The sequence below is a fragment of the Juglans regia genome, chromosome 3 (assembly GCF_001411555.2).
Source record: "Juglans regia cultivar Chandler chromosome 3, Walnut 2.0, whole genome shotgun sequence".
NCBI lineage: Eukaryota > Viridiplantae > Streptophyta > Magnoliopsida > Fagales > Juglandaceae > Juglans > Juglans regia.
Genome location: NC_049903.1, coordinates 30,774,607 through 30,793,115, shown reverse-complemented (window position 1 = coordinate 30,793,115; position 18,509 = coordinate 30,774,607). Strand labels below are relative to the sequence as shown.

General features: G+C 36.7%; 1 protein-coding gene and 1 long non-coding RNA gene across 2 annotated transcripts; both read left to right on the top strand.

Annotated features, from left to right (window-relative positions):
- Window positions 1–290: 290 nt before the first annotated feature.
- On the top strand, window positions 291–2,852 carry LOC108982844 (probable WRKY transcription factor 49). The gene is made up of 3 exons (XM_018954306.2): window positions 291–778; window positions 909–1,052; window positions 2,198–2,852. The coding sequence occupies exons 1-3, from the start codon at window positions 483–485 to the stop codon at window positions 2,784–2,786; spliced, it is 1,029 nt and encodes a 342-aa protein (XP_018809851.1). The 5' UTR covers window positions 291–482; the 3' UTR covers window positions 2,787–2,852.
- Window positions 2,853–7,045: 4,193 nt separating this feature from the next.
- On the top strand, window positions 7,046–8,172 carry LOC118347918. Its single transcript, XR_004801111.1, has 2 exons — window positions 7,046–7,218; window positions 7,411–8,172. It is a non-coding gene; the product is annotated as an uncharacterized LOC118347918 (long non-coding RNA).
- Window positions 8,173–18,509: the final 10,337 nt, after the last annotated feature.

Genomic DNA, 18,509 nt, shown 5'->3' with positions numbered 1-18,509 from the left:
TACAATATCATATCTGCAACTTTTGGACTCCACCCTTTGCAAAGCCCTAGGGTTATTATAAACTTACTGGCCAGCTTCATGTATATATGCAAAGAATCTCCATAAGCAATATCAATTTTTTGGAGCATGGGGGGGTTTGCCCCACTGAACGGTACATAACAAACGATTGATGTTACCCTTTGACACGGATCATGGAATTCTGAACTTTAAAGTCAAAGTCCAATACATACAAAACAGAAACACACCGACTCTTACTTTAAAGTCAAGAGGCAAACACGTAGACATATCTCACATTAATCTCTCCTCCTTCAATATCTGCTCCACTCTCCGGCCTCTCTCCATCTTTTATATCTCATTATAAGCTAGCTAGCTAGCCCCTGATCTTGATCATCTTACTTGACAGCTAAATTTTTGTACCCCTATTCTTCTTGATCTAATATTATTGCAAGGTTGACATTGGTGTTTATCCTTTAGAGATAACAATGGAGGAAGTAATGGCGGCTATGTGGACGACAGATAGGTTGGAAGACGAGCTGGTTAGAGAGCTTTTAGACAATCAGTCTCCTTTCTTTGTGCTACCTGCAGAGAAGATCAGTAGTGGTACGGAACCTAACACTGGCAGTACTACTCATGATCCTTATCTTCAGCACGAAGAGGCTGTTAACAGGCTCATGATCTCCAATGTCTATTCCGGGCCAACAATTGAAGATATTGAGAATGTATTGTCATTGACCACCTCGGATGATCAGCCCCACCAAGAACTTTCATCACAAGCCAGGTTAATTTGAACTCGATCGTTTTAAAAACCCCTTTTTCTTTTAAATAAAAGTTGGATGCATGGCTGTAAAATTATGGAGTTTTTGGGTACCGTTTTGATAGCTTTACTTATAATATGCTGTCAGTTGCAGAATATCTTTGTTGGAAAGAGGTATAAACAAGGTTGAGCACAAGTACACTCTGAGAATCAAGAATCACGGCAATGCGATAGCTGATGACGGATATAAATGGAGGAAATACGGACAGAAAGCCATTAAGAATAGTCCTAATCCTAGGTACGTAACTTTTTTCCTGATTCTATTTTTCTTGCCATTTTCTTGGCCGCCAAACGGATAAAAAAATGTCGAGAATTACGTGATTCAGCTTCTGCATGGGATTTCATTTTTTTTAAAAAAATAAAATAAAATTGAATATGATATGATATATGTTGTGGCCAAAATAGGAAGTCTTTTTCTGATCATAATTAATTTGCATTGAGGCTCATAAAAATATTAGCTATATATTCAAAGTCTAATTGTCATGAACTTGGATTTCGATCTGTGAAAGATCATGGGGCAATTAATTAGTGTTATTAGACCTTTTTCTATTCCTAAAGAGAATGAATATCGATCACCATGGCCAAACATGTGATGTATCGAATACTCTTTTTGGTTTTGTTCATATAATGCTCAGAAAGAAAATACTTTTTCAAGTGACGTGTTAGAAAATTACTTTTATTCAATAATAAATTGGAATATTGCAGAAAAATTTACTAAATAATTAAAATCTATTACTGTCATTTTCATTGTCAATTCAGTGCCGCTTTTTGACTTTTTCTTTTAGCATGCACATTCAATAAAAGGAATAGGTCGGTGGTAGATCTGATGAATCATGCATGATCATATATATATAAAGGGAATGTCCTTATTTCAGACGTTTTTTTCTCCAAATATGGCATGATTAAGTGATTGATAAAAATGGCTAGCTAGCTAGCTAGGAAAGAATTTATTGCCCGATAACTGGTGAGATATATATATAATGAGTTCATGATTTTAGCAATTTGAGATCATGTACGTTCAAAATGCATGCTTGGAGATCAGGCTTCAGCCCCAAAATTTGAAAAACTCACTTAAAATTTCATATTTACAAATTTATAAGGTATCTGAACCTATGTTTCACCCAGAATTTAAGCATCCGCTGAATATTGAAGTGATCTCAGATAATATGTAAATAGTAATAAAAAAGTAATAAATTATTTTTATAAATAATAGTGAAATAGTTCGAGAATATTTGACTTGCGTCCAAACTCAGTGTAAGAATATTTCATTAATCCGTTCATGAAATAACTGTTAAGATTTTAAGAACTCTATCACATGATTAATTAGCATAAGAATTACAAATCACTAATTCTTATCTTCTTTGTGTTCTTGATCGAATACAGAAGCTACTATAGGTGTACAAATCCAAGATGCAGTGCAAAGAAGCAGGTAGAGAGGTCCTTGGAGGACCCAGAGACACTCATCATCACCTACGAAGGACTCCATTTACACTTTGCTTTCCCATACTTCTTGAATGGCCAAAACCAAGCTCCCAGTAGTAGTACTCCATTAACAATGAAGAAGTCCAAGAAGACAACCTCAAAAGCACAAGACCAAGAAACCCAACAACCTCAGGAAGCACAAGCTGATCACCTGCATCATCATCATCTAGATCAGAGCCCTCCATCAGATGATCTTACTACTACTGCGCATCAACTAGCTGTAGTAAGCCCATCTGAGGTAGTCTGCCCACGAGATCAGTATTCATGGAACCCAGATCATCAAGAAGGAATGGCCACACAAGGGTTGCTTCAAGATGTGGTGCCATTCATGATTAGAAATCCTCCCATCAATAATATTAATAATGTCGCATCCTCAAACTCCTCTTCTTGCTCCTCTTACCGCTCACCTACTCCAAGTAGTACCTCACCTTCTAATTCTCTGTCTTGGTGTGCTGCTTATTCTGCTACGTGTTTTGATATAGGCTTCTAGCTAGCTAGCTAGGCATATTAGGTGTATGCATGGGTCGAAATTAACCCAATATTAAACCTTTCTGCATGGTTTACTTCCAATCATATATAAATATATATATATATATATATGTGTGTATTTAATAATTTCGGTTTAGGTACAAGACATTATGTTAGGATCATATATATGCACTTTTTTTTTTTTATAGCCGTTATAATATAAAGCAAGGAATATTTTATTTATCTTTTTTTTTTTTTTTAGTTTATTTTGACTTTATTAAGTTGTATTATGGATCTTGTGGAAGAATCATCACCCTAGATTAGGCCAAATTTATATATATATATATATATAGTCGTTTGTATCTGAAATTCGATCCGGCCACCCTCTACTCTTATACTTCTTCTTTATTTATAGAACTTTTGCATATTTCCAGGATAAGAAGAAGCTTATAAGTTTATGAGATCAGACCTTTTGATGACAAGGGCATTTCACAAAAGCAAAAATATAGTAAAAAGGACAAGGTCCTCCTCTAGTAGAGGTCCGAGCAGAAGGCCGCAATCAGGCCCCTAAGAGCACTCTCATTAGATTAGCTAAATTAAAGTATATTTTTTATGAATGCAAGATGAATTTAGCATTTAGTTATTACATTCACATAAGTTTTTACATTAGAATAGCCATTTTTTCATTATATGACAATAAAATAATATAAGATGAATTTAACTTTGACTATTCACATCAAATCTCCAAATTGGATTATCCATTTATTCATTAAATAGTAATGAGTAATTAATAATTTTGAAAATTTTTTAATTTTTTTAATTATGAATTTATTTTATTTTATCATATTTTACTATTCATAATATTATATATTAATTAGTAATTGCATTCTAATTATATTTTTCCAATTGTCATTTAAAATGGAAAGAGAAATAATTGATATTAAAATGAGAGAGAAAGAAATAATATAAAAAGGATTTGATGAATGAATAGTGTGTTCCAAATTTAGAAATTAGTTTGGATATTACTGTAGCTATATTCCAAATATTTGGAATATAGCTAATTCAATGTGAACAATTTACTGACCTAATAGCTAAATTCTCATTGGATTTAGCTTTTAACTAATCTAATGAGAATGCTCTAAGAGACGGCTCCTAAAAAGATAAGGCTTCATAATAAAAGTATTGAAAAAAATAAATAAAATAAACCATGAAATTATAAGTTGATAAAAGATAAAATCAACCAACCATATATTTCTGCCTCATAATAGAAGACTCTATAGCTTGGCCATGGGTAACTTTCGGCATTGTTTTAATTTACCCCTTCCTTCTATATATTAGTCTACATGTATATCTTGTCAAATTTAAGACCAATCTCAAAAGCTTAATTAAGTTGATGGAAAGATCAATAGATATATATAGATAGATCATTATTTATATTTGTCTTCATATTCGTAGCATATTTTATTAAATGAGATAAAATATAGACTTAAGGTTTAAACTCAATACCTTTTTTTTATATATACACTATATGCAAATTATTATTAATTTCAAAAATTTAAACTGATGAAAAGATACAGATTTAATAATTTATATCTATCTTAACATATCTTAGACCAAGAATTAATCCATTTCTTCCTTTGATAGACATGCATTAGATTCTCCCAACAAAAAATTGGAAAAATCTTAATTCATTAGTTCAAAGACTTTTTTTCTGCAGGATTCAACACCGAATATATATACCATAATAATCTATCCTTACAACTTGCAACTTTTTTCCCTGCTTTTCTCAGGTGAGGTTCAAAGATAAGCCATCTTCACTCAACCATTAGAAAGGTGGCCCCAAGTATGTGATAGGAAATGACCCTAATTCCACAAAACCCGTAGGTTGAACCACGTACCATTAATTGCCGGCCTCCTACTGCTAGAGGCTACGGCCTTATGCATACGAAAAACACTGAATATCTTTCGTGGCTTAATCTTCTAGCTAGCTAGAATTCTTGTCATATGATGAAATCAAAACCATGACTGAAGCTTCAAGACTCTTCTTGGATCCGTTAGTAATAATCAAGAGATCTTCAAGAAGATCAAACATTCTCATCATGCCTTGTGTTGTGAAAACACACAGTGATGACAAACAAGTGAAAATAAATATAAACAAATCAATCACACAATACAAATTAACGTAGTTCGGCAACGTGCCTACACCTACAGAGCTGCAAAGGAATCATAAAATATACTTTGGGACAAAAGCTCACTGTTCAGAACACTTAAGAGATACTAAACTGTTCATTAAGTACATATTTATAGTGTCACACGATGGAAATCTTAATTTTGACTTTTCTGCATTATTCACTCAAGTAAAGTATCGAGCACGCCTCGAGTGATATCTCTATCTGATGCTCACTTGTGCTACAAGTCGAGCAAACTTTCTGCTTGAGTTTCGTTCAAGCCACCTGTTACGAACGTCGAGCGAACTTTTTGCCTGACACTTCTGACCACAAACAATGCCAAAAAGTTTCTTTGGGGGCATTGCCCCGGACCTATCAGCCCAAGCCTCATTGAAAATCTGTCAAAAATCATAACACATCCAGCTATCGGACTGACACATCGACAAAATCAGGCTCCACAAACCCAACACCTTGTTCACCTCCCCTTCACTTTTTCACTTATTCCAACAACTACCAAGCAAGGGCCATATAAGCTTCACCTCAACTGACTGTTGTCCATCTTGGGCAACTTGTACTCTAGCCATCTTTTTACCATTTTCCCAACTTGCAAAGATTTACTGTCAACAACTAGAATTCACAGCTGACATGATTAATAGATGTGGTAAAATCTTGTGCCGTCCCTGCTCTCTGCTTCAACTTTGGCTCCCTGTACATATATAATTATTTAAATTAGAAAACCCTAGATTAGCCCAAACTAGGCAATTACATACTAGTATTTCTAATTGTTGTTGGTATTTGAAATTTGATCCCACCCTCTTCAACGAACTTTTCAATGGAGGGCCGGGGGCTTGTCAAAAGCATCACTATATATAGTAAGAAGGACAAGTATCGATCCTTACACTTATTGATCATGCTGTCATGCACCACTTTCTCATTTTTTCAAGATCTCAATCTTTTGCGAGACATGACGAGGCTACACATGATGAAGCTGGTTAGTCATGTACTAAGGCCGGTTTCTACAATCCTTAATTAATTTACACCATTGAACTGAATTCAATATTTTATCGAATAGATGAATGAAATTAACTAAACAACAGGTTCTCTTAAAGGGGAAGCAAAATGTGGTAAAAATTATTATAATCCCATATATATTTTCCCTTGTTTAGTGGAGTGTAGAGAAAAGGAGGATAGGAATAAGGTAAGAGGTATGGACAAGCTGGGGTGGTTGGTGGGGGAGGAAGAGCTACATTAAGTCTTGCAACATCTCCTGTCACATTTATTAATTATGATAATAAATACGTAAGTTGATCTCGTTTGTTCACTTTTTAACAAAAACAGTACATGATATAATAGTTTTTTTTTAATTAATGTAAGATCAATTTAGCATGCATGATTATGTAAGACTTTAACTTGTTGATCAGCTTTTATTTATTTATGAAAATATTATTTTTCCTTCTTTTAACCTCCTTTAATGTTACAACAAATAATTGAGAGACAATTAAAACATAATATTTTTCTAATCATTTATTATTATATCTTGAGATAACGAGAGCATGCATGCTGAAGGAAATATTACACTTTATTTATTCTATTTCTTCCACTAGTTTTGCGGCTTATTTAGAAGGAAAATATTTATGGGACCGATCGATGCATATTACCGATAGTACATTTTGTCTCTTTTTTAAATATTAAATAAAAAAAAAAGATAAAATGTATTATCAATCTGAGATGCATCAATCACTAGTCTCAATTTGAAAGAGAAATTATATTTGTAATCGTAGAGTACGTAAATTTCACGTAATTTTTTTTAAAAAAAAATAAATAAATACGATATTTATATAAAAAAATTAACTTTTTTAATAATAAATTTTACTTTTTTAAAAAATATTATGCAATACTTACACATGTAACATTATTAATTCGGAAAGGACCCTCATCCTTTTTTCCCATTCCGTTCCTTTTGCGGGTTGAACTTCAAGAGGGCCAGTACAATATCGGGCCGTAAGAAGCGGGCCCTGAAAGCCCATATCAAAGCAATTTCATTCCTTGGGCCCATCTAGTTTTAAATCTCGATAAGAACGTTTCAGTATTTGGAAGGGGAGAAACTAGGAAACCTACGATGGTCTCTAATGTCGGTCACTCCCAAGTTTACCTCTTCGGCTTTTCCCCCCTTCTCAGCTCCGGAACTCAGACGGGGAAGAAGATTAAATTGGTTCCAGTTATAGTTTCGATATCCGGAGCGTCAATACAATTCCAGAAACTTTCTCATCAACCAAACAGGTTCCGGTACTCTTTTTCTCGCTACCATCAACAAATTCATGTCCCGATCGTCCATACAATGATCTTCTCAATAACCAGATGCTCAGCATAGCTCGGCTCGTTACACATACCAAAGGGCTACGCCTTCGTCAATTTGTTAAACGAGTTTTTATACCTTTTCTAATGATTAATTAGATATAGAATTTTCTTGCTGTGCAGAATTTAATTTCCGATGAGAGGATTGTGTTACCGAATAAATCGCTCTTGCACTCGACCGGAAATGCGTGCATTTCTCGATAGCGATTAGCGGGTTAGGGCCTTTGAGAGGTTATGTGACGTCCGGTTGAAATGGGAAGCAGCTCGTTTTGAATTCATACTTGTCGAAGTTCAATTCCGTCCTCACAAACCCTAGGGTTGGTCACTTATTTCAAATTTTCAATTTTAAGTTTTAATATAGATTCTAAAGTATCAATTACAGTCTGTTGATGTTCTTTGTCTTTTTCTTGGGGAATATGCTCCGCAACTCACTCGACCCAATAGAAATCAATTCCTTTTTTATCTTTTCATCACATTTTTCCGGTCCTCATGATCAGAATCAGGTCATAAGTTTCAACACTCTTGCAGCAGATGATGTACTGATTTCTAATAGATACGTAGGTCGTCTTACGTTGCTACCTTTGGTGACCTGCCATACGGCTACAAGATTTTTTCAATTTATTGTAGCACAGTTGCACTATGTAAAAGCCTGAATGTCGATGCCTTCATACTTTCTTCCATGTAAAAAGAAGTGTGTTAGTAAGTTTGGTGTTTGAATTTCCAATGATGTACATTTGGAGTCTAGGTTCTGCTTACTGATTAATATTTAGTAAATGCTTTCTTTTGGTCTGGCATCTACTTGTCTCTCATGTCGTCCTGCTAGGGTCTTGAATATTTAAAGATTATTTATTTGGTGAAGATGGAAACTTTATGGTCTTGAATCTCTTTGGGTTTGCCATTCCTAATAAGGATAAATTAATTATGATTCCTGATGTCTTTTGCTTGCATTTTATTATTTTCTACTTTGTAACTTTTCTTTTGCTGGTTGATGCATAATATCATGCATTCCTCATTTAGTTTGTAAGAGTTCAATAATAAACTTGAACCTGGTCTGGTGATCACGTTGCTGTAAAAAAACAAAAATGAGTTGTACCTGGATACCATATAGGACATCAAAGATTCAAAATGGGACAGTAGTGCTGATGAGCTGGACTAAATTGCATGTTGAGATGACTCTGATAAAAGCAGTATAATAACCCAGAGCAAAGTAATGAAAACAGGGCTAACCTTGTTTTTTGCATTATTATCCAGTTTTGTAAAGTTAGCTTTCCCTATATTGAATTTTCTATGGCCACCTTTTTCACCAAGACCACCAGATAGTTTTTCAAAGTAATAAGTTGGTGCAAACCCCAACAATTCTTGAGACAAAACAGAATTTCATGGAGTTTATTCACTTCCCCAAGAATCCAAAGAAAGATGAGTTGGGAGAAAGAATTCCAAAAGGTGCACTGCTTGCGGGTCCTCCGGGCATTGAGAAGATGCTTGTTAATGCCTTAATTTGTACAACAGATCGGAAGCGAGGAAATAATCATTCCCGGCCCACGAGATGATTCGGGTTTTGATATGGTGTTTTTCGCGTTCATCCATAAAATACGTAATAAATAAGCTAAATAAAAATAAATATAGAGCGATTTACGTGGTTCGGCGTAATGTCTAAGTCCACGGGTTGTTTGTGTGCAAAATCCATTATAATGGATGATTTTACAATTTCACATGGCCTCACATATCGCTCAATACAATGGAATAATTTAAGAGAGATCATTTGGAGTCGCTATCTGTGGTGGAGTTTGGCGTATGAAACTTCTGTGAAGATATTTTGTGTAGAAAGCTTGTGGAGAGTCTGTCTGATTTGTGGAGGATCTCTTCATTATATAGAGGTCTATTCACTTGGAGTGATTGAGTCCAACTTGTCTTGTAAAGCTTTTTCCTTTTAAAAGCCTGAATATCTTTCATTTTAAGAGTCTGAGTCAACTTATTCTATCTTTTCTTGACTTTATATCTTAGCTCGATTTTCGGTCTTATATCGAGGCTAAATTATAGGCTGTTGATTTGACACCTATAGATGCTCGCGATTCTTAAGGGAGATTTGCTAGATAAGAAGATTTTGAGAATCTTCAAATCAATAATCTATAGAATAAATTTTGAAAACTGTTCATTGGGTTCTTGTTTGGTTACTGGTTTTATGTTTGTTTTATGCTAAGTGGTGAGGAGCTCAGCTTGGAGTGATAGACGGGAGATGTACTAGACCGCATTAGATGCGAGCACAAAGCTCGATTTCGAGTTTTTTTATTTGTATAGATGTTTGACATGAAGATTGTTTATTGTCGGTGAATAGTGCATATTTCCCTGATTGGTTTTTTGTGTGTATTTTTGTGATCTTTTTTACTTTTGTTGGTAGTAGTGGGTTTTTTGTCCCCTTGGTGTAAATTGTTGTTGGTGTTTTCGTTTTGTTGTTTGTTGGTAGTAACTCGCGCTTAAGTGGTCAAGAAAACTCGTCGACTCCCTGGGTCCACATTAGGCGGTTATCGAGCCTGTCGACTCATTCCCAAAGGTAACCCGCTGGTAGCGGTTGTGGCTCAAGCATAAACACTCGACGTTTGCTGGAAAAGATGATGTGCTTGTATTGTTATCCATGTGAGAGAGGTCGGGCAGTCCAGAGAGTTGCCCGCCTGTTAGGCACCTGGGAGATTAGGCGGTCATTGACCTTTCCTGCCTTTTGGCTCGTCACAAGGGAGGTCGGATAGTCTTATAACTTGTCCCGCTTGTTGACCCTCGACGAGAGATGAGTGGGTTGGGCGGTCCCTGATCTTTCATTTTTTCTTGGGCACCGTGAGTCTTTGGACTTGTCATTGGTGATTAAGGGTCACATGCTCTGTTAACCTCCGCGTCCTTTTTCATGGGCACCGCGAGTCTTTTGACACTTCATTGGTGTTTACCTTTGCGTGCTCTATTGACATCCGTGCCCTTTTTCTTGGCATAACAAGTCTTTGTACTCGTCATTGGTGTTTACGAGTCGTGTGGTCTGTTAACCTCTGCACCATTTTTTCTTCGCACTGCAAGTCTTTGTACTCATCATTGGTGTTTAAGGGTCGCGTGGTCTATGGACCTTCGTGCCGTTTTTCCTTGACATCGCGAGCCTTTGTGCTCGTCGTTGGTATTTAAAGATTGTGTGGTCTGTTGACCTTCATGCCCTTTTTCCTTGACACCGTGAGTCCTTATACTCTTCATTGGTGTTTGGGGGAATACTCGACCGCATTGTTGTGCCAGGAAGTTAAGTTCTACCTCCCTGAGAGGTTTTCACAAAAAACTAAATAAGTTAGTGTAATACAAATTACAAATTTGAAATTTATAAACTTGAGTTATTCTACTAGAGTGTGGTGGAGGCTGGTGACACACGGGCGACGCCCGTGCGTAGCCATGCTTTAGCATTGATGAAGGCCAGGAATGCCAATGATACCGAGCAGTCTATTCTAATGCAAACAGATTAAGATGCATGCGTGGTGCCTAGGAGGAGCTTTGCAGCCGGTGTCCAGTGTCACACGGGTGATTTCTCGGGAAATATATTTCCCGAGTGGGTAGTCACTCGAATTCTCATGAAACCTTAAGGAGTTTCGGTGGGGAAAATCCCAAAAAACCAAATTTGTTAGTAGAAAAACAAAATTCAAATAGCATGTTAGAGAGAGACAAACTTGAGAAAATTTTGCCCTTACTTTCCATTTTTCCTTATTGGAATTGTTCACTAATGAATAATTTTTGCATAGGGAAGTTGTCCGTCTTTTGTAGCAATGGAGATTGTCTATTTTCAAATGATTCTCTCTCTTCTTCTTTTTTTTTCCTTGTGTGAATCATCACTCCCAGTTGATTATAACTGGCGATCAAAGTGCATAGCCATCTTCCGTGGCGAGCTTGGGCAAGGATGCTCAAGTGAGGTTGGCAAGATGTCCTCCCGCCATCTTCCGTGGTGAGCTTGGGAGAGGATGCAAGGAACCTTCATGGCGAACAGTGGTGAGGTGCTTCTGTGGCAAGCATTGGTGCGAGTGGCAAGGAGGTTCGCTTGTAGATTGCAAGCGGGGAGCTCCTGTGGCGTGAAACTTTGGTTGCCATGGGGCGGTGAGATGTTGTACTGGGTCATGCTTGTTGCCCACTGGGGGTGCTACGTGTTTGTTGCCCGCCACAAAGGTGGCAAGGAGTGGTAGGCATGGGGAGTGAACTCGCCCGTTGTTTGTCGTCTTCTCGGAAGCCTACTGGCTGAAGGAAATACAAATTGCAGTCTCTATCTCTCGTTCAGTGGTTGGGCGAGCTTCAAAGCCAGAGGTGGCTTGCAGTGGTGGAAGGGTGTTGCTGCAGGTAGTGAAGGTGGCGTGGAGCTCTACGGTGGTTGAGTGTCGATGTGTTGGCAACAGAAACTGTCGTTGAGCTTGTTGGGCAGCGACACTTGGACTTGGCGAAGAATCCTACAATGGCGAGGACCTTGCGGGAGGACTCCTAGCACCCCTTTTTGGCCATCAAGGGTGATGGTCGTGCTTAGACCATGCTGCTGAATGAGGTGGCAAGTGGCGTCGTTAGACTCTAGGTTGCGTCTTGCTATGCGGGCAGGGCCTTGGTCATTGGCTGGCTTTGGTTGCACATACATGGCGCAATCGAACTGTGTCTAGTGGTCAAGCTTGTCTAAGACTTCTAGGTCTAGGAGCGCCACGGTGGGTGGGGCTATGAAGGAGGCTTTACGGCCGAACTTTGCACAGGCTCAATCTTTGGGTGCAATGTGTTCAAGCTTTCCATGGGGTCAGGGACGCGGTGGTGTCTGTAGAAAAAGTTGGTGGATCGACGTCGTGCATGCTGATCACCTCGCAATGTCGTGGGGGTGTGTACAGTCGGGCTAAGGTTCACGGCAGAAGGCGTTCTCGCCGCAGTGGAGCGACGTTGAGCTGCTGACTCACTAAAAAGTGAGTAGCACAAAGGCTATCTCAAGTGCAAGAGGGTATCACGTAATAATTATGAATAAATTACTAGATCGTCTCCTCAATGAAAGTTACTTAAAATCAAACTCATTTAAAATGGAGAAAATAAAAGTGGTGGTATGCGCAATGAATAGAAGAGTATAACGGGAATTAAAAAAAAAAAAAAGGCACTAGTCATTGATTAGATTTATATTTTTAGATTTTTTTGAGTGTAGGAATGAAATGTAAAAGACTAACAAATTGAAATCAACAATTAAGGAATCAACTAAGCTAAACAATCTCAATTAATCAGAAAATTAATTAATAAAATTGAAATTATTTAAGTCCTAATTAAGTTTTAATCAATCTAATATGCAATAGAACTAAGAGATTAATAAAACTAAGCTAAGAATTAAACTAGATTAGAAAGTAATTGACAAAATACAAACTGAAAACTGAAAAGTCACAAAATCAATACTCTATGGTTCATCATTGTATTCAAATCACAATTTCTCAAAATCAATCATAGCAATTGTAATCACTATTAAACGAAAATTTAAAGGAGCAAAAAAAATAACTACATCAAACTTAAACATTCTGAAAATAAAATATCTAAAATCAAATGATTTCTAAATTAAAAATCTCAAAAATATACTATAAAATTCAGACTAAAATTAAATAGAGATTAGGGCAAGAAAAGAAGAAGCCAAATGGATGGAGATAAAGATGGAAAGCAGTGGAGGAGGCTGGAGAAGCTGCAGTTTGGACCCCTCGAGGTTCTTCAAGCCTAAGTGTTCTTTCATTTTGCGTCCAAGAAAAAACAAGAAGAAAATATATATCGATCCCTCGTGTCTTTTTTGGATCTTCAAAACCGAAATAAAAAAACCCTTGCCTTTTTTTTCTTTTTTTTTTTCGGTGCGGATTGCGTGGGTGTGTTTCTTTCTTCTTCTTTTTTCCGTGTGTGTTGCCCAGTATGCAAAACCAAAAGAGCTTTGTGTTGCTTCCGTCCAAATTTCCAACACCAAGAGATTGTTGGTACCTTTTTGACTTGCCTTTTTGACTTTTCTTTTGCATTTCTTGGCTTGGCTTGGGTTTTATCATTCTGATTTAACTTCAAGGAAATCACCACAGGAAAAATATCTTCTTCAGGACTAAGAAAAACATACTTTAAATCTTGAGGAAGTGCTTTCAGTTCCAACAGGGGAACTTCTTCCTCTGAAGATTTAAGTATGTCTGGTGGTAGTAGAGTTTCAAACTGTGGTTGACATCTTGTGCCTGCAAATTGTACTTCAAGTGGTAAAGAAGAATCTGCAAAACAGTCCAAAAATCAAGGACATTTTCATCAACATAGTCAATTCTTTCATCAAGTAAAAATTCATGTGTCTGAAAAATAGAAACATCATTAGAGAAATGAAAAGTTGAGCAAATAAATTTTGTTGGTGTCAAACTCTCTACAACATTCAAATTATTTGTGTCATCAAAATGTGCCAGCATCGTGTAAGCATTGAAAACGTTCAACTCAAGTGCCATGTTTCCAAAAGTAAATTTCAAAACTCCACTTCTGTAATTAATCAAAGCATTTGATGTAAGTAGAAATGGTCTTCCAAGGATCACCGGAGCTTGATAAATAATGGAGGCTGGCTGCTGCATATCAAGAATTACAAAATCCACTGGGTAGTAAAATTTGTCCACCTGGACCAACACATCCTCACTAATACCCCTCGGCACCTTAACTGATCTGTCAGCCAACTGTAGCATGATAGAGGTCTTTTTTAGCTCTCTCAATCTCAATTGCTCATACACTAAGAATGGTAGCAAGTTCACACTACTCCTCAAATCAAGTAAATCTCTCACAATGCATGACTCACCAATCATAATGGAAATGTTGGGAGAGTCGGTATCTCCGAACTTCTAAGGAGTCTCGCTCAATATCAATGCACTGACTTGCTCCGTTAGAAAATCTTTCTTCTTTACATTCAGCTTTCTCTTCACTGTGCACAAGTCTTTTAGAAATTTTGTATATGAAGGAACTTGTTGTATGGCATCCAAGAGTGGAATATTAATCTTTACTTACTTGAAAATCTCCTAAATCTCAGTGTGGTATTTGTTTTTTTGGCCAGCTGCCAATCTTTGAGGATAGAGAACCACAGGTTGGTACCCCTACTAGTTTTAGCATCTGCACTCACAGGCTTCTTCGACTCTGGTGTCACTACCTCTGGTTCTTTTTCAGCTTCATTAGTATGTGTTAGATCTTCAGGTATAGAAGTAGCTACCTATCTGTCAATGGTCATCTTTGGTTGGGGAACTTCATTTCCACTTCTCAAAGTAAGAATGGTCTTCGCTGTCTCAATAACATCCCCTAAGACATTATGTATCTGTTGTAGTTGTTGCTGGTATACTTGAGGATTAGACTGAGGCTGTACTGGAAATTTTCCTCTCTCTTGAGTGCTCAATGTCATGCTCATTTTATTGATGGTGTCTCGCAAGTCATTTATAGCCTGAGTGTTCTGATTGTTTGTAATGGCCTGAATCTGCATGAATTACTGAAGTGTATTGGCGATCGATATCATACTATCATCTAGAGATTTCTTCGCAGATGAATAAGGTTGAGAACTTTATGCAACTACATGAGGCTGAAATCCTAGAGGTGCTACAAAAGGATAGCTCTGAGAACTCTGATATGGCTAATACTGGTGCTAAAGAGCAGCCTGATGAAATAGCTGTTGAGAAGGTGGCAGAGATCGGCCGGCTGATCATTCCTCCATGAGAAATTTGGGTGATTCCTCCACCCTAGATTATATGTATTGGAGAAAGGCTGATTTTGTGCTCTGTTTACCCAGTTCGCTGATTGCATCTGCTCAGAGCCACTCTATTAAAATACTAGCATAATCAGACAATCTTTGGTCTTGTGGTTCGAATCAGCACATATAGAGCATGCCTCTACTGCTTTCATAACCTTTATTTTTTCTAGCTCCATGACCTCTAATCTTCTAGTCAACGTAGCTATTCGGGCTTGAATGTCAATGTCTTCCTTAAACTCATATTTGCCCCCCCAGCAATAGTCCTCAGTGGCTATGATGTCAATGAAATTCGATCAATTCGAGTGTTCCATTGTTGTGCGCTCTCAGCAAGATAGTCAAAAAATGACAATGCTTCATCAAGTTCCTTACTAAAAAATTCTCCATTGCACATAGTCTGAACAAACTGCTTATATTCTGGAGTGAGACCAGTGTAAAAATAATTCACCAGCCTCCAGGATTCAAAACTGTGATGTGGACATATGTTCACCAAATCTTTAAACATTTCCCAACTGTCCTGGAAAGTCTCGTCAGATTTCTGATTGAACTAGCTGACATGCTCTTGTAAATACTGAGTTCTCTGAAAATGAAAAATTTTTTGTAAGAACTCACGCTCCATATCAGACCAACTAGAGATAGAATTAGGTCTCAAAGAATTAAACCAAATCTTCACTTTATCCTTTAAAGAGAAAGGAAATAAACGAAGTCTAATAAATTCATCAGTAGTGGCTCTATTAATAAAAGTAATGCAGGCCAACTCAAAATCTGTCAAGTGATGATAAGGACTCTCAGAATCTATCCCGTGGAACTAAGGTATCATTGACATCATGTCATGCTTAATAGAAAAATTAGGTGCATCATTAGGTAAAATAATGCATGATAATGTAGTGGTGCAAGTGTGCTGCAAATAATCCCTAAGAGTGTGTGGTGCAGGTGTAGCCATGGTTTGTTCAATTTCAATGTTTTCGTCTATAGAAGAAATAGAAGAGCTATCTATCTCTAGGCTGTGTATACTACTCTCAGTGCTCGATGTAACTCTAACCAACCTACTTGAATTATCTCTCACCCATAACATGAAACATCAGTCCAAATAGCATAAGTAAGGTTCAAGTAACTGAATAGTAGGTGACAAGTGAAATATATAATCAAAGATAAGACAGTAAAAGAAACATTTGAGATAAAAATAAAAATAAAAATAACGAGTCTAAATTTACGTCAAGCAACTGTTCTCCGGCAACGACGTCAAAAATTTGACTCACTCAAAAATGAGTAGCACAAAGGCTATCCCAAGTGCAGAAGGGTGACCCGTAATAATTAGGAATAAATTCCTAAATTGTCTCCTCAAGAAAATTTACTTAAAATCAAACTCGTTTAAAATGGTGAAAATATTCACAAAGAGAAAATAAAAGAAGTGGTATGTGCAATGAATGGAAGAGTGCAACGAGAATAGAAAAGGCACTAGTTAGAGACTAAATTCATATTTTTAGATTTTTTTAAGTGTCAGAATGAAATATAAAAGACTAACAAATTGAAATTAACAATCAAGGAACCAACTAAGCTAAACAATCTCAATTAATCAGAAAATTAATTAATAAAACTAAAATTATTTAAGTCCTAATTAAGTTTTAATCAATCTAATATGCAATGAAACTAAGAGATTAATAAAACTAAGCTAAGAATTAAACTAGATTAGAAAATAATTGACAAAATACGAACTGAAAATTGAAAAGCCCCAAAATCAATATTTTAGGGTTCATCCTTGTATTCAAATCACAATTTCTCAGAATCAATCCATAGCAATTTTAATCACTGTTAAACAAAAGCTTAAAAGAGCAAGATAAATAACTACATCAAACTTAAACATACTGAAAATAAAATATCCAAAATCAAATGATTCTAAATTAAAAATCTGAAAAATACACTATATAATTCAGACTAAAATTAAATAGAGATTAGAGAAAGAAAAGAGGAAGCCAAATGGATGGAGATGAAGATAGAAAGCAGTGGAAGAGGCTGGAGAAGCTACAGTTTGGACCCCTCGAGGTTCTTCAAGCCGCTGTGTTCTTTTGTTTTGCGTGCAAGAAAAAACAAGAATAAAAGATATATCGGTCACTCTTGTCTTTTTTGCATCTTCAAAATTGAAGTAAAAAACCCTTGCATTTTTTTTCTTCTTTTTTTTTTCAGTGCGGCTTGCGTGTGTGTGTTTCTTTCTTTATCTTTATCTTTTTCGTGTGTGTTGCCTAGCGTGCAAAACCAAAAGAGTTTTGTTGCTTCCGTCCAAATTCCCAACACCAAGAGATTGTTTGTGCCTTTTTGACTTGTCTTTTTGACTTTTCTTTTGCATTTCTTGGCTTGGAAAGAAAATAATTAAGATAAAATAGAAATTAGTAAAAACAAAATAAAATAAAATAAAATAAAAATGAATAATAGAATATAAAAAATGTGTTGTGCATGTGAAGAAACTATTACCCAATTAAATCACAAATTATAAAATTAAGTATAAACTATGATATAAATCAATTTAAATCACAACTCGGATTTATGTATCTTAACCATTTTTTTTTAATCTAAAACCAATAATAATATAATGAAATAATTTAAATGTATGGATTATAGATATATAAAATATGCAATAATTCAGCTCAATCAGCTGCTCATGTGTCGAACATCGATGGTGGTGGCAAGGAATGGCGGCGAACAATGCCTTCGTGGTCAGGGAGCATATCATCACTGACAGAAGTGTCGATAGCCATGTGGTGGCCACCGACAGCTTCACTTTGCTCACAGATTGCTGGAGGGGACTTTCCAGATTGTTTCCAAGCTTGCAGCGACAAGAAGCAGGTGGGAAAGCTACCAACGGCTCCGTCCAGTTCTTCGACTGGGCTGCTTGCCTTTCCCTTCACCTGGTATAGGAGGTCTCATGCCCGCCGACTAAGGCCACTTGGTGCAAGGTGGTGTGTGCCTGTCATGCCCACTGTGTGTGCCATGCACAGTGGTTGCCTTACATGCATAGTTTGTGTCATGTGTGCAGCTCATGCCTTACAGGTACAATACGAACCATACATCTTGCACATGCCCTTGGAGTCTTTTCTTCTTTTTTGCAGGTGTTAGTAAAAAAAAATAAAAGGTAAAAAGTGGAAAAACTTATCTAAACTTTTGTAGATGATCACGTGAATCAGAGAATATCCTTATCCCAATTCCGGTGCAAAAGATTAGTCAATCCCACAGACGGCGTCAACTGTTAATGTCTTAATTTGCACAACAGACCAGAAGAGAGGAAAGAATCATCCCCGGCCAACGAGATGATTCGAGCTTCGATGCAATGTTCTTCGCGTTCATCCATAAAATATGTAATAAATAAGCTAAATAAAAATAAATATAGAAAGACATAGGGATTTACGTGGTTCGAAATAATGCCTACGTCCACGGATTGTTTGGGAGCGAAATCTACTATAATGGATGATTTTACAATCTCTCATGGCCTCAT